This window comes from Gracilinanus agilis, chromosome 5 (assembly GCF_016433145.1).
Source record: "Gracilinanus agilis isolate LMUSP501 chromosome 5, AgileGrace, whole genome shotgun sequence".
Taxonomy (NCBI): domain Eukaryota; kingdom Metazoa; phylum Chordata; class Mammalia; order Didelphimorphia; family Didelphidae; genus Gracilinanus; species Gracilinanus agilis.
Window position 1 is genome coordinate 44,210,135 of NC_058134.1, and position 17,579 is coordinate 44,227,713.

At 42.8% G+C, this 17,579-nt stretch overlaps 1 protein-coding gene across 1 annotated transcript in view; it reads left to right on the top strand.

Moving 5' to 3' along the window:
- Positions 1-16,902: 16,902 nt before the first annotated feature.
- Positions 16,903-17,579, top strand: part of TMEM158 (transmembrane protein 158) — a 133,250-nt gene continuing 132,573 nt past the window's right edge. Inside the window, exon 1 of the mRNA XM_044678903.1 lies at positions 16,903-17,577. Within this exon, the coding sequence (XP_044534838.1) occupies positions 16,903-17,577 (675 nt within the window). The remainder of the gene's footprint in view (positions 17,578-17,579) is intronic.

Below are 17,579 nucleotides of genomic sequence, written 5' to 3' on the forward strand. Positions count from 1 at the left end.
GGGACTTTGTCCAAGGATAGATTACAACCTATCTCTGCCTAGTCATCCAGGGTGACTCATCCAGAATTTTTTCTTTTCTTTTCTTTCTTTCTTCCTTCCTTCCTTTCTTTCTTTTTTTCTTTAACTCTTACTGTCTGTCTTAGAATCAATACCGTGTACTGGTTTCAAGGCAGAACAGTAAGGGCTAGGCAATGGCGGGGCAAGTGACTTGCCCAGGGTCACACAGTCAGGACTTGTCTGAGGCCAGTTTTGAACCAAGGACCTCCCATCTCTAGGCCTGGCTCTCAATCCACTGAGCCACACCGCTGCCCTCATGTTTGTTTGTTTTTTCAATAAAACATTGATTTATTTCTGAAAGACAATAGAAAAAAGATTAGCCACAATGGGTCACTTATTCATTCATATGCTCATTCATGTTCACACATATTGCATTTTACCAATGGAGACTGATCATAGGAGTTTAGGGTATTAGCTGGGATTTCAGAGGCCATTTAATCCAACTCCATCATTTTATAGATAAGGACCCCAAGGTTTATTGAGGTTAGATGACTTGCCTAAGTTCATGTGGATAATAACATCAGAGGCAGGATTCAAACTCAAATCCTCTGACTTAAGAGCCAGTGCTCTTTCATTGTGTACCACACTGCCTCTTGCAGCATGATACGCCTTTGAAGTTGTGGTCAGCATCCCAAATCCCTGGAGAGTTTCTTTGGATCCTCGTACAGAAGGTTTCAGGACCTGGTAATCTCACCCCTTAAGTGAAGACAAATATCCAGTTACTTAACACTTCCCCCTCTTGTTGGCAATGTCATGGCAAGAGAGCAGTTGTCTGTGGGCATATTCATATGTACCCCCATTGGAATGGCCTCTTAATCTTCATCCTCAATTGGGTACTTTTCCCAGACTTCCATTTCCCACCATCTTGAGTTTCAAGGGTTTTGTTCCTGCCACTTATCTTGAGTTGCTGATGTTCCCAGTATTCCTAGCTCTGTTTTATGCCATGTGACTCTATAATCACATTATAAGTAATTTGTGATCTAGAAACCTCAGTTTATTCATATGTAAAATGAAAGTTAAAATATTAAATTAACCTTCTCGTGGTGCTGTTGTAAGAAAGCTGCTTTATAGGTTGTGATGAGCTATAGATGTGAGCTGGTATAACAAAGACTTCCATTATTTGGACTTTGATTAATGCTTCTGTGAAGCTGTCTTTATCCTAGTCACACTGCACGTGCCAGCTCGGAGATGCACCCAATCCCACCTAAGCGCACATTCTAGAACAGCGTTGACCAGGGACCCTCCATGTTCTGTGAAGCAACATAAATTACATTTGTACTAAAGACTCCAATGGGATTCGCCATTTAAAGCTAAGTTCCATTTACTTTAGAAATTGGCAAATGTTCTTGCAGTACATTAACTTTTCATTCTGTTAGAACTCAGGCAGGACTGAGACGGGATCTGAGGGTCAGCCAAGGGACAAGAATATAATGACTCGGAACAGCACAAAGCATCGAGTGGTAGCCACCATGATCCAGACATAATGGGCATAGCGAGTTTCTTCTATGAAGGAATGACAGCCCCTATAAATCTTGGGGAAAAGAGATGGATAAAAGTCAGGCTGCAGTTTGGTGAAAGGAATTGGTGGTGTTTGGCCCAGAAATAAGGTTCCTTAACATTTCCTCAATCCTCCCAGGATCCGTAATTTTGTCGGTATGACTTTGCCTTCCATCAGTGACAATTATCCTGTCCCTTTACTTTGATAACTAGTCTTCGGTGGCTAAAAACTGTATCACCCCATGGCCAACCTTCACTCAATAAACACATCAACAGGATCAAAAGTTTGTCGATTCTCCAGCGTCTGCCAGAGTTGGGGCTCCACTGTTATAGGCTGTGAGACCTCAGGGTCCCCTTGAAGCCAGGATAAGGCTTCAGAGTGGAACTTGGTGGGATACACTTGGTATCTATGATGTTATGCAATGAGGAAAGTGTCTGTTCAGTTAATTACTCTCTAAGGACACAAGAGAACCCAACCATTGGAAATGGGCTTTAAGCTGGAGCGGGAGACCATTTAGTGAGGAAAAAGTCAAGACAGTGCAACAAGTATTTATTTGCTTGTTTTTAAAATTATAAATTTAATAACCATCAATGAAAACAAATAAAACAAATGTACAAAATAAGGAATGCAGTCCTACATGAAGCCATAAATATATATATGTATATATATGCACCTTACATTTTAACAAAGTAGAATCAAACACATAACAAACTAATAGAAGATATACTTGCTCTGGGTCCCTGTCCAAATCTGTCTAAAGCACCATTAGCCTGGGCTTTCTTTTCTTTCTTTAAAAATAAAATCTTGCTCTTTTCATTTTCTTATGGTTTTGCCAATCTCACTCTACATCGCTTCATCTAAGTCTCTTCCTATCTGTTCATACTTTTCACATCTCACAACACCATAATGTCATTAATATATTATCATTTCCTCCAAACATTCTCTTATCATTGGACATATGGGTTGTTTCCAGGGTGTTTTTTTTTTGTTTGTTTGTTTTTGTTTTTTAAGGTTTTTTTTTAGGGTTTTTTTTGCTATTACAAATAAAGCAGCCATAGACATTTTTATACAGCTAGCTCCTTTTTTTGTTCCTTTTCATTATATCTTTAGGATGCACTCCCAGCAATGGGATCACTGGCTCAAAAGGAATGATGCGTTTGCCACAAGTACATAGTAAGCACACATTAGGCCCCTAGCGCTATACTAGAGACTGTGAAGGCTATAAAAGGGCTAATGTGGTCCCTTAACTCAGAGAGCAGAAGGGCCAAGCAGTGGGGAGGAGGTGGGCACGGGAAAGCCAGAAGCTTACTACTTGAGAAGAGACTTGCGCAGCTTGCAGGGGGTGGGGTGTAAGGAGAACATGAAAGCCACCTTCAAGCGTTGGCAGGGCTGCCATGTTGGTTGGGGCAGGGGAAACACACTTGCATTACTTGGCACCAAGGGCAGCACAAGGAGCGACATCCTCTGCACAAAAGCAGATTTTGGCTCTAAAGAAGGAAGCCTACCAATGTGGGCTGTCCAGAAATAGTATAGGCTGCCTCAGGAGGTAGTGGGATCCCCATCCCGGGCGGTCTTTATGCAGAGGCTGGATAGCCACTCGCCAGGGAAGATGTAGAGAGGATTCCTGCTTAAGGAAGGATCAGACGAGATGACCCCTTCCAACTCGGAGATTCTGTAAGGAACAACAGGTGAGACAAGGTATACATGCGGTAAACAAGCAAGGAACAGTGTGAAAGAGGTAAGGTGGGGGCCCCCAGCATTATGATCAACCACACACAGATTCTGGGTATCGATCACAGGAAGGCAGCAGGGTGTAAGGTCAGGGTGGGGGCTGAGAAATGAGCACTGGTTACCAAGTCAGAGGATCCAAGTTCAAATCATGATTCTATCCCTTCCTACTGGTGTGACTTTGGGCGTGTCACTTCACCTAGTTGGGACTTAGTTTTTCCTTCAGTAAAATTAAGGAGGTGATCTCTGGGGTCTGTTCTAGCTTTAAATCTGTACTTCTTTACAGAAAGCATTGTACTCAGTGCCAGGTGATTAAAAGAAATAAAGGGGCACGAGAGAACCCAATCACATGCCAAACACATCATCCACCATCATGCCCATACTTGAGAGCTTGTCAACCCTCCGGGGTCTGCTGAATTGGAGCCCTAGTGTTGGAGACCTCGAGACTCCAGGATTGAAGCCAGGATAGGGCTTTGGAGTAGAACTTGGTAGAATATAATTGGTGTATATGACTATCTGATGAGGAGGAAAATGTCTGTTCAGTTAATTACTCTATTTCAAATGAGTTTTAAGCTGCAGTGGGAGATCGCTCGATGAGGGAAAAATCAAGATAATGTAACAAGTATTTATTATTGCTTATTTTTTAAGTGATAAATTTAATAGCCACCAATGAATATCATCAAATGTAAAGAATAATGAGGACAGTTCTTCATGAAGCCATACATGTATATATGTGTGTGTGAATATATATATATATATATATTCACACACACATACATGTAACATATACAACTCTCACAAAAAAATCTTAACCTAGTTGGAAAACTAGGACTTGGGCCTCATTAGCTTGGGCAAAACAAGAGGTAGAAGCCAGCCTTTAATGTTTTTAAAGGAATTGATGGTGTTCAGCTGAGAAGGTAGAAAGCTAATGAGTTTCCAAATGTTTATCTATTTCTTCCAAACTCCACTTAAATGTGATTTTATTGATATAGTCACTCTCTTTCTAGGAGTCTTCATGAGTTAGTCTGGTCAGGCTGTTTAGGGTTTAACAATCATTCTTTTATTCTAATCAGGAACTCTTTTTTCAGAAATGTTATCTACAACCTGTGTAAGTACTGGTCTTGGATTCAAATGATGCCCACAACAAGTCACTTTAATCGTTTTATTTTGGTTCTTTCATCTATGAAATGAGATAGTTGGACGCAATGATCCCTTCTTGTTCTAAATCTTTGATCCTCTGTCTTTGAGTAAGTCAACACCTCTCTCTCTCAGGCTGTTTACTTGTGTATAAAATGAAGAGAGTTGAATTGAGAGACTATCCTTAAAGTTCATAGACCATGCTGAGACCCAGAGCAAGGAAATGACTACCCCAAAGACATAAATAGCAAAATGGCAGAACTCAGATTTGAACCTGGATTCTATAACTCTAAATCAAGTACTTTTTCCTCTGCACTGGGGATCCTCTCAGGTCCATTAGAGCTCTGTACCTGAGTGATTTTGTAGAATCATAGAATTTAGAAGTAGAAAGGTCCTTGGAGATCATAGGATCATAGATATAGACCTAGAAAAGCACCTTAGAGGTCGCTGAAGTCAACTTCTTCCTTTTGCAAAAGAGGAAATTCCCCCATTAAAATGTAAGCTCCTTGAGGGAAGGAACTTGTTTTTCATTTTTATTCTTTCTTCTACAGTGCCTAGATATGGTACCTCATGCACAGAAAGTACCTAATGAAACTTGGTTGATTGAACTGAGGCTAAAGGAGATTTGACTTGTCTGTGGTCTCACTGATTGAAAGTGGCAGAGCCACTATCTGAACCCAAATCCTCATTCTCAAGATCTCAGACCCTATCCATTGTACCAGGCAGCCTCGATGCCTGGCAAATAGCCGGTACTCAGTAAATGCTTTATTGGCTGAATAGTCTAGTCCCCTTATTTTATAGATGAGGAATCAGACCAGTAAGGTTCACCTCCCTCCCTCTAGTTCAGTTCTGTCTCAAGTGAGCCCAAGTTGAGGCACAGGGGAAACCTACTGATGAAGTGGACATGAAGTCAAGAGAGCTGGCAGACTGGAATTTGTGCCCCATAGGAGTGCTGTCTGATTAACTAACTTGGAAGTTGTGAGGGTGCCTGGTGAAGGTGGATCATGCATCACATCAGAATGGAAGTCAGTGGTGCATGACTAACATTGTAAATGGGAAAGGTCAGCAATATTCTGCACAATAAATTCCAAATTCTGTAAAACGGTTAGAAGTACACAGTTCAGAGAAAACAGAAATACCCATCTTTCTTTTCTTTCTTCCCTAAGTGAACTGGAAGCTGCTCTTCCCTCCCGATTTAAAGTTGCTACCGACTTTAAAGGTACAGCTAAAAGCTTTGCAAAGTGCTGAACATAAGGATGAGAAATGAAGTGGAAAGGACCCAGGATGAGATGTCAAGGGGATCTGAATTGGAATCTCTACTTAGTTGCTGACCGATTCCTTAGGCAAGGCAAGTCACATTTCCAGGGTTCAATTGCCTCAATAGTAAAAAGAGAAGTTTGGACAAGGTCAACTCTATGTTCCCTCTCAGGTCTGAATCTATGAATCTGTTTATTTGTGGGTTATTTCTTATTTATTCTCCCACAATTCTTAATTGACAGAAGTAATTTCACAATTCCCGGGCCACCAAGATCCTTTGGATTGTTCTGAGAAATCCTTTCCCTTTGTGTACCCCCATACACTTCTGCTATGAATGCTTATATTGCTTGGATAACCTGGGAGCCAACAATTCTAGTCATTTTTATAAAATGGTAGACCATTAGACTTTTACCACCTGCCCTGTCTCCACTACCATACTGTCATCTGGCTTACTGATACTCCCTAGGAACAACTGGACCTTGCCATCTGCCCTGTTTCTCTACTATTAAGAATGTCAACCCTTTCTTTCTGTAGTTTCCTCCAATTGGAATGGGAGCTCCTTAAGAGTAGAGATTTTCACAATTTTTCGATATGTATCCTTAAAGCTTAACATAGTGACTGGAACACAGTCATATCTAAATAGGTACTTTTCATTCATTCATTCACTCATTCACTCATTAACTCATTCATTCATAAGACAATTTGAGCTCCTTTTGAAGAGTTCAGGAGCTCATGTTGCTTATTGCCTATTTACAGAGAGAAGACAGCATGATACAATGGAAAAAGTCCAGGACTTGAAGTCAAGAGAATCTGGGCTCTAATGACAGCTCACATTTATATGGCTAGTTAAGGTCCACAAAGCACTTCACAGATATTTACATCATTTAATCTTCACAACAACCCTGTGAGGGAGATGCTACTGTAATTCTTGTTTTACCATTTAAGAAAGTGAAGCTCAGAGTGATCAATAGTTTTAGGTGGGACACACAGCTAGTAAGTGTCAGAGGCTGAATTTGAACTCATATCTCTCTTGATTCCAAGTCCAGCGCTTTCTCCATTATAACATGCTGCCTTTCATCTATTAACTGTATGGATATAAGCAGGTTGCTTAAACCCTCCAAGCATCAGTTTTCCTATCTATAAAATTGGCATAATAATACCTCTATTTATTTTACAGAGTTGTGAGGATAAGATGAGATGATTTACAAAGGGTGCTTTGCACACTTTAAAGTCCTTAGTAAGGACTCTATGATTGAAGAACAAGGGCAAGGCAAATGGATCAAATGAATTGCCCAGCATCATACAGCTAGGATGTGTCTGAGGCTAGACTTGAACCCAGATTCTCCCATCTCCAAGCTTGTTGCTCTATCTACTATGCCATCTATTTCTCTGTGGCCAAACAAACAGGGATTTGGAAGTGGCCATGGTAAAGAACCTTATTGGACTGGAAATACATTGGAAAAGGCTGAGAAGGATGGTTCTGAAAACAAGGAACTTAATAAGCAAATCGCCAAGTCCCTTATTTCCCTAATTTGAGTCTCACTTATCCTTGGACTCTTGGAACTCTCCAAACTGGGTGCCAATTACCTAATTTGGAGGGATGTGTTTTTAGTTGTTTACAAGGAGGTGTGGAGTAAATATTTATGATGCTTGTTTAGCAAATGGAGTGGAAATTACAGTTGCCTTTACAAGGAGTGGCTTATGCGTCACAGCTTTGCTCCATTAGCATTCTCAGAGGTGACAGTTTTGATTGTTAAATAAGCCATTACATGGTGAGTGTGTGTTGGGGGGGGGAATATGGGTAACAGGAAGAACTACATTCAGTGGTCGCTTTAAAGGCATCGTGCCCCCAAAGTGAGCCCATTTTGAAAGAATAAAAAGGACAGAAACTCGGTGTTTGAAGGAAAAGTTGATCTATTGTGTCATCTGACCAACATGTTTTCTGAAAAGAAAGATGCTATTAAGGTTGGTTGTTTCACAGAAACCAGTATGCTACATGTCCCAGCTACTGATTCAGTCAACACACTGTCCTTATTGGCCTTACTTCATAACATTTCGACAACTCTCTCCTGATACTGTAAATTCATTCTGTCAAAAATCCATAACTGTGCTGCCTGAAGGTTCCCAGGAGGTAGTTCCAGACTCAAGATCTGCCTAGTTGAACGAGCAAATCCAGATATAGCTGATGGGGATCACTATAAGTGGGATTGGTATAGATAAAAAATAGTGCATTAAAGGTGCTCAAAATGCTTTGAAGATATAGAAGAAATGATGGTTCCTTAACCCCTGGGCATACCCCTTTCTCAAATTCTCCCAAACCATTCACCATATTAGCCTTAGTTTCTTCCTCCTGAATCCTCTCTAACATAGACCATTCCTCTCCCTTCTCTTCCCTACCTTTCTTTTTCGCTCCTTCATTTCCTTCCCCTTTCATTCTATTCTGTTCCCTTAGCTTTCCTTTCTTACATTTCTTTTCCTTTTGGGAGCAAGAGGGACTGTGTTTGGATCCCACCAAGTTCTCTAATTCCAAAGTTAGGGTTATTTTCTATAACCTTCCTTGCTGGGAAAGGGCCTCAAAGGTTCTAGAATCACAGGCTTTTAGAATTAGAAGGGAGCTCAGTAGTCATTCTGTCCAACCCATACTCAAAAGGAAACTATACAGAGCCCAACACCATCCAAAGTAGTCCATTCCTTCTACTTTTAAATATGGTTTTCATGGTCTCTAGTCTAAATGACTTACTTCTCTACTCCTCCCCTCTGAAGCTAAACAGAATAAGTCTAAATCAGTTTCCACATGATGAACCTTCAAGTCTTCTCTTCTCCATGCTAGGCATCCTTAGTTCCTTCATAAGAATTTCATGACATGGGCTGGGAGCTGGGAGATGGAACTTAACTAACTCGGTTGTCCTTCCCTGGACAAATAGGTTATCGAATACAATCCATACCTGAAGAGAACTCCCTTCTACCAATCCAGGGAAGTGGCCATTGTTCTTCCACTTGAAGATCTCCAGTAATGAGAATCTCACCATCCTTGAGGAAGCTCGTTTAACTTTTAGACCTCTTTAGTGATTAGAACATTTTTCTTTTCTTTCTAGAATATGTTCCTATATAACTGCTATGCATTGTGTCTAGTTTTATACTTAGTGGCCAAGCAGAACACTTAAAACAACAACAAATAATAGTAATAATAATAATAATAATAATTACAATTATTATTATTATTATCATTAGTAGTAGTAGTAGTAGTAGTAGTAGTAGTAGTAGTAGTAGTAGTAGTAGTAGTAGAAGTAGTAGTAGTGGCAGTAACAATAGCAACTAACATTTATGTAGCATTTAAGGTTTCCCACCCAAGCACTTTGCAAATGTCTCATTTGATTCCCATGACAATCCTGGGTGGTAAATGTTATTGTTATTTCTACTTTACAGATGAGGAAACTGAAGCCATCAGAAATATCTCAGACCATACAGCTAGTGTCAAGAGATCAGATTTAAACTCAGGTCTCTCTGACTTCAGGTCCAGTGCTGTATCTGCCATGCCACATAGCTACATCAATCTCTCCTCCATAGGCAGCCCTTCTTATTATTAAAGCAGTAATTATGTACCCAACTTCCCCTGATGTGGAAGAAACACACCCCATCCAAACTTTTTTTTCTTCTCCAGACTAAATCATCCCCCATTCAACTGCTCCTTGCTAACCTGGTTCCCCTCCTGAGATTGTGTTCCAGTTTATCAGCATCATTGACAAAAGGGGCAATAAATCTGGATACAAATGGAATACTTCTGATATGGTCTTTCTAAGGCACAACAGAGTGGGTCTAACATCTTCCTCATTCTGGGCACTGATTTTTTTAAATAAAAACCCTTACCTTCCACTTTAGGATCAATACTATTTTTAGACCCAAGGCAGAAGAGCGGTAAGGGCTAGGCAATGGGGGTTAAGTGACTTGCCCAGAGTCACACAGCTAGGAAGTATCTGAGGCAAGATTTGAACCTAAGACATCTCCTGTTCTCTAGGCTTGGCTCACAATCCACTGAGCCATTTAGCTGCTCCCAGCACTGATTCTTTTCATTGAACCTTGGATCACATTAATGTTTTCAGGCCACCATGTCACATTGCTGATTCACATAAAACTAGACACTTTCCATTTCCCCTATCCTGTGTTTATTCAGCTGATTTGTTTTAAACCCAATTTAACCCAACTTTGCACTTGTCTCTATTACATTCCTTTCTTTCAGGTTCAAGTGTTTTTCACTATTTTTCCTCATCTGTATTTGATCCAAACAGAATTTGGACTCCCTACTAGCTCTAATCATCTGTGGATATCTAAAATCCTATTACTCTTCACCCAAATGGGCATCCTCAAGTTGGACTTTGATTCTACACTCTTGCCCTTGGGTGAGTCTTTATTGATTCTCCCATCCCCTGCCTGCCCCTTCTCTCCCAAATTATCTTGCATTGAAATACTTTGTATTTGTATTCATCTATTTTATATTTATACTATATTGATTTATGTAAATATTTGTCTCCTTCATTAGAATAACAGATCCTTGTGAGTAGGGATGGGTTCATTCTTTGTACATGTATTCCCAGTACTTATCAAAGTACCTGGTACACTTAATAAATACTGGCTGTACTTATAACTTATGCTATATATTTATATCCATCTAGATAACATTGTACTAAATTTCTATTCAATAAATCTAACCAAATGAATGTATATCAATTAAGTTCATTCAGGTAGGTGCCAATTACCAAGCCTACACAGGATGGAGAAATTCATATATAAAAAGTTCAACACAGAAAGTTCTGGAAAAGGGAAAGGGCTACTTAATGCAGGAGAAAGAAGGCACATCTAGAACAGTCACTTTACTGCAAGAAAGGCTAGACCCTCATAAAACAGGGGTTTATTTTTTTCAGACAACAGAAGTCATCCACCTAAAAATAAACTGCCTACCATGTGTAAGGCTCTGTGCTAGGGGGTACAAAGAGGAGTAAGATGTTGGTCTTGTCTTCAAGGAGTTTATATTCTAATTAGGGAAATATAACATAAACATTTGAAAAAAGACATGACCACATAGGACTTAATCATCAGCTCTAGGCAACAAGAGATATTACAGGACCTTTGATCTGGATCTGAATGGATCTTAGAAGCCATCTAGCTCTCATTTTATAGCAATCCTCTCATTTTATGGAGGAGAAGACTGAGGCCCAGAGCAAAAAAGTGATTTGCCCAAGGTCACAAGCATAGTAAATGACAATGGCAAGATTTTCTGACTCCAGAGGCAACATCCTTTTCACCATTCCATGTGTTATGAACAATTGTCAACTAAATGTCAGAGTCAGTAATTATTATAGGAAATTAGAAACAGGAAAAATCACTTTTTTTGGGCCTGGGAGTTCAAAAAGTCAATTCCATCTATCAAGTGATACAGAAAGAAAACCCAAGTAAAGTAGGTTAAGAACTAATCTAGAAGGTCCTACCAAACCCAAATGGCATTGAGTTCAGATGTGGCGACAGACTCATCTACCTATCATTCCAGACCCAGCCTAGCTGATTATTATTTGGTTCATCACTAGGAACTTGACCACCAATCTACTAAGGCATACAAAACTTTCATTCTGCAGCTGGTAAAGGGAGTACTCATCCAGATGAAACTGTAGTCTTTTCTGGAACAATTAAGTAATTAGTAGCAAACTTAAAACATACTTGAACACCCAGGGAAAAGCTCAAATTCTTCGGAACCCTCCCAGCTCTCTGTTTCTGCATACCACCACTGACATCACTTCAAAGAGAGCCTAGAGAAGGGAGTGAGAAAAGCAAGGAAGCCACCTTGCCTCCCCACATCAATCAGTCCACCTATACTCACCAGATGGACATATTTTATTATTAATATCTTCTAACTCTCAATTACCATTTTATCACTTTATGATATTATTCTTTCTCACTCTGTAATGTATGATAAAACTATTTTAATCCTGTCTACATCACTAATATATCAATGAATTAATACACTAGTGTCCCTTTGAGTATAATAAATTAAATATACTCAGGTTATATTGCTATTATTTCACTGAGGATTGTGAGGATACAATAGAATATATAGAATATAATTTTTCAAAGAGCTTTAGAAATGAAGAAAAATAGGAAATGATTGTGTAGTTATATTATTTGCTTTTTTAAAAAAGCCTTACCTTCCTTGGGGCAGCTGGGTAGCTCAGTGGATTGAGAGCCAGGCCTAGAGACAGGAAGTCCTAGGTTCAAATCCGGCCTCAGACACTTCCCAGCTGTGTGACCCTGGGCAAGTCACTTGACCCCCCATTGCCTACCCTTACCACTTTTCCACCTATAAGTATATATACAGAAGTTAAGGGTTTAAAATTTAAAAAAAAAAGCCTTACCTTCCATCTTGGAATCAATACTATGTATTGGTTCCAAGGCAGAAGAGTAGTAGGGTTAGGCAATGGGGGTTAAGTGACTTGCTTAAGGTCACACAGCTGGGAAGTGTCTGAGGCCAGATTTGAACTTAGGACTTCCCATCTCTAGGCTTGGCTCTCAATCCACTAAGCTAGCCATCTGCCCCCATATTATTTGCTTAGATTCTTTCAACTATTGGTTTTCTACCAATTAGAATAAGTGCTCTGTCTGTGCAGGATATTCTATCCTAAATTGTAAGAGTTTTCCCAAGTTCATATTGACCTGGTAAACTCAGAGCTTTATCTAAATCTTTAATTCTTTCATCCTTATTTCCCAGAGTCATAGAATCATACACACACACACACACACACACACACACACACACTCATCACCCACATCCAGCCACACATTTAAGCACATACACAGTCATACTCACACACACATAGCACTAATGGCTCCTGTTGCCTTTTTAAGCCCTTGGCCTGACACTTAAAGTCTTTGGAAAACTGATTTTTATATACACCTTCCCAGTCTTATTTCATATGGTTCCTCTTCATGTATTCTTCATACCAGTAAAATGGGCCTGAGAGCTCTTTCCTTCTCCAGTCCTAGGTCTACACAAGTGTTTCCCTCTCTCTCATGTCTGGAAGTCACTTCCTCGTCCTCCAGGTGTAGAATTGCTAGCTTCCTTCAGAAACCAACACAGATTTCCCTCTTCCTTTAGGATCTCCATGGTACACAGTACTAACACTCTTTCCCCTGGAGCTAAATCACCTTGCCTATTCTTTCTAGTTACTTCTTTCTTTGTGTGTTGTATCATACCATTGAATGTAAACTCTTTGGAAGCAATCTGTTTCCGTTTTGACTGTGTATACTTAGCCCATGGTATGGTGTTTTTTATGTAGTAAATGTTTAATAAATGTTGTTTGAAATTATTTGAATCCTGCAGTTCTAAAGCTGAAAGGTACCTGCTCAGCTCTTCAGAGAGGTGGGAAATTTTTCACTAGAAAGAATACTGTACTAAAATCAGGAGATTTCAGCTTAAGTCTGACTCTATCAATAACCAGATGCCTTTGGTCAAGTCAACCTCTCCTTCTGAGTGTCAGTTTCTGAAGGGTTTGGACTAAGGTACCTTCTATTGCTAATAGTCCATTGTGCTAAAATTTGCTTGATTTATTTAAGATTTATATCCCCCATACCTCTAAAAGAAATTTGGCACACTCAAAACACAGTGTTAAATAGGACAAGAGGAGCATGGCATAATGCATAAAAAGGCAATCTCAGAGATAGGAAGACCTGAGTTAAAGTCTTCTCCATCACAACTTCCCAAGCAATCTCTAAGAGGCTATGTTGCTGACCAGCTGCTGATCTAAATTGATGGAATTTCCACACTAGAGCTTTCCTATGCCAATGAAATCATAGGTCATGACTAACACCCTTCTCTAACACTCTCTCTTTAAAAAGACTGCATTGGTTTTCTTTATTGCCAAATTCCATAATATTAAGTAAGTTACAATCCATTCTTGATTGTCAATAAAAAGGTCAAGATTACCTGACTAAAATCTGAAATCATTATCGCCACTAATTCTAGTGTCCAAAGTCTTCCCATGGCTGCCCAAAATAGCAAAATGCTTTTGGTTAATTTGTAAAACTAGTAAGAAGTGGTAAAATGTCTCAAGAGACAGGTAACATACCCTAGGAGACTTTTTGTTTACCATGAATTCCCATGGTAGATTGGAAAAGCCTAGAAATAGAGCCCCTTCTCAGAATTTTGTTTTTAAATAATTGAAGAAACACTAATTTTCAAATTGAGGTTAGGGAAACAAGGATATGTTTTCTTCTCATTTCAAGAATTTCTTGAAATATGTCTACAAACCACAGGCTAAAAATCCAGAGTCTGAATAATCCACAAATCACATAATCAAAGCCTGAATAACAGCAAGGTGGCCATACCTGCCAAGAAGTCCTGGACAACTATTTGATGAGCAAATTTAGTGGTATAAACTTGTTAAAGTTACACTTTTCATTTTCAAAGGGAAGTCCCTTTTCCCCACACTCCCTGGCCAAAGTTCAAGCCCTCTAGCTTTTGGAAACTCCAAGAATGCCTGGTACCTGCCAGGGCACTGGTGACCCTGTTTCAAAATGCAAGCTTTCCTCTTCTCTCAGTCCTTTGTGAAAGTGTTGACAAAAATGAATTTGCTTTGTTCATCAGTCAAACAATTTGGATCTGAGTAAAGTGCTAAATCATGCCAGCCAGTATATTCAGTGAGTGAAATGAAGGTGCTTAAAGGAGAAAAACAATGAATTAGAAATCAAGAATATTCATGATTTTGTCTCTCATGCTACTTTCTGGCAGGACTGTGCTAATGGGTTGGTGAAGCAACAGTTATTTGCCCCTTCTCCACTCCAGATTAAAACAGTCCCTCTCTGATGAAAAGGTAGCTTACTTATTACATTGGTGATGGTGGTGTTGTCGTTGTTTTTAGGACTTTCTGGAGAAAATAATTTATAAGTTGCTTTGGCTTCTGCCTCCCGCTATTTTCCTCCGTGTTTCTCCTCCTTTTCTTAAGTGAAGTGACGAGGAAGAATAAATCCCAAATCCTAGCACCAAGGACAGCGCCCTGAAGGCACCAAGTAAATGGATCTATTTCATTCAGAGTCTGACAGGCAAAATTGCCACTGAAGGCACAAGAAAAAGTGTTTTTTTTTAAATGTAAATTTAATATTAACATAATTCAGTTGGCAGCTCTGGCAACCATTTCTACACTTTAATTTCTTACTCTGGGATTCATTGTCCCTCTGCATAGGACTCAATATAATTACGAAAATACAACTGCCCTGCCAGGAACTGGCTGAAGAATGAGAGTAAACAGGACTGCAAGAAGGAAGAATGTCCAGCCCTGAGGAATTCCTTCTTCTGGTGCCAGAGGGGTTCCGAACACTATCCAGGGTGCCCTCTCTACCGTCCAACCTCAGCCCCAGGACCCAAAGAGGTTCCTGATATCTTTAGTAACTGAATTTGTAACTTAGCATGTTGCTTCAGCTTGTGAGGAATGCTAGCTGTGTAGTTGTTAAAACTCTTTTAACTTTCATTCGAGGGGGCGGGGGAATGTTGATTCTCCCTTTGAAGATTTTGAAAGCAGTTTGGTGTATTAAGAAGGACACTGGCCAGGGAACTGGCTGACCTGGGCTTGTCTCAACTCTGACACTGATTAGTTTGTGTAACCTAGAGCAAGCCACTTTCATTCTGGGTGGACCTCAGTTTTCCCATCTGTAAAATGAAAGTGTGGAATTGGATGGTCTCTAAGGTACTTTCTTGCTCTACGATTTTATAAATTTATCTCAAGTCTGTAACTCTATTCCCAGGACAGAGAAGGGTGAATTATACGAGGCTCTCTCCAAGGTTTAAGAATCCATTACACGAGACTATCTCCTTCTGGAGTTCCTTCTGGACTAGGGGTTCCAGTGGCCTGGGGAGCGGAAACCATATTACCCAGGCTAGACCGCTTACAGAAACGTAGTGCTCCAGGGGCGTTTCCTAGGACATTATACCTTTGAACAAATTCCAGCATCGAATCAAGTGTGGGGAGATCCTGTTTTAGGAAACGGAGATGGGAAATGCACGGTTGGGAGAGGCAGATGGAGAGTGGTCCGGGTAGGCAGGGAGGGATATAGGATAAAGTGGAGGAAGCCCCACCCCAGTTCCAACCATCTTTGGGTCCCATCCAGACTTATTTCACTATCTCGGAGTTTTGTGACCGCAGCCGCCACACGGGGTAGGGAGAGGGTGGGGGTGAAGGGAAGGTTTGACAGTCTAACTTTTCCCAAGGCTTGGAAGCCAAGCTCCCCTAGAGTTTGCAGGTGTAGGGGGAAAAGGGAGGGAAACAGGGGCGGGGCTCAGGATTGGGATTGAGAAGAAGGTGGCTGCGGAGGTGGAAGAAAGTGGGCAAGAGGGTGGGAGTGGTCTGGGAGGAGAGCCGCGCTGCGCCCAGCTGACAGAGGGCTCTCCCTGTCTCCCAGCCTTAGAGCAGCGCTGCCAACTCCAGACCCATCCCCTCCCCTCCTGTCCACTCCCTTCTCCTGCCGTCCCCTCCCCTCCCCGTGGGGAGGATTCCCCCACTAGCACGTCTGAGCCAGCCGCAGCCTCTCCCCAGGCTGGGGAGGAGGGAAAAGCAGCGCCGAGCCGCCGCCGTCGCTGCTGCTGTCACACTTTCTCCTCCTTCTCCCTCCTCCTCAACCACCACCACCACCATCACCTCCCCCCCCCCACTCCTCCTCCTCCTCCTCTTCCTCCTCCTCCGCTTTCTCCTCCTGGCACCTAAACTAGGCTCTGAGCTCTCCCCTCATTGCATCTCTCACCAGCGGCTGCTGCAGCCAGACTAGCGGCTGTGCCCGAAGCTGTCGTCCTCCTCTTCCTCGCCTTCCTTCTCCTCCACCTCCACCTGCTCCTTGGGCTTCTCATCTTCCACCTCCTTCTTGTCCTCCACCTCCACCTGCTCCTTGGGCTTCTCTGCGGCGGGGAGGGATCTCCCCGACCGCCGCCCCTCGTCCCAGCGGCGGCCGCCCGCGCCATGCAGCCTTCTTCTTCTCCTCCTCCTCCTCCTGCCCCTTCGAGGTGCTAAGTCAGTCTCATGCTGCTGCTGCTCCGGGGGCTGCTGCTGGTCGCAGCCTTCTGGCTGCCTGTCCGGGGCTGGACCTCTGCCGCTGGGGGGCAGGACGAAGCGGGCCTCTTCCTGCCTCCACTCAACGCCTCCTCCTCCTCCTCCTCCTCGCCGTCGGCCCCCGATTCCAAATCCTCCTCCAGAGCTATGGAGCTTGACCTGGAGGCGCCCCAAGTTGACGAGGACTCGGAAGACCCGGGAGAAGCGGGAAACCCAGGTGGCCAGGAAGCCGCGGAAAGAAGCCACGCGGCCCCGCCGTCGGACCCCAACTCGACAGCTTCCCCGGCCTCCTCCTCCTCCCCGGGCACCTCCTCCTCGGAAGCCTCCGCGGCTGCCTCCCCCTCGCCCTTGGCCGCTGCCGCCGCCGCCGCCCGAGGCCCCACGGCGCACCAGGAGCAGCAGTGGGGCCCGGAGGCGGCGGAGCGGGGCGGTGGGCACCACGACGACGAGCAGCAGCAGGCGTCTCAACAGGAGCAGCAGGAGCCGCAGCAGCAGCATGAGCACGAGGAGGCGCACTGCAATATCAGTGTGCAGCGCCAGATGCTGAGCTCCTTGCTGGTTCGCTGGGGCTGGCCGCTGGGCCTCCAGTGCGACCTGCTGCTCTTCTCCACCAACGGCCAAGGCCGCGCCTTCTTCTCCGCCGCCTTCCACCGGGTGGGCCCGCCGCTCCTCATCGAGCACCTGGGGTTGGCGGCCGGGGGCGCCCAGCAGGACCTGCGCCTCTGTGTGGGCTGCGGCTGGGTCCGGGGGCGCCGGCTGGGTCGCCTTAGGGGGGGAGCTGCGGCGGCCGCGGCTGCGGCTGCGGCGGCGGCGGCGGCGGCGGC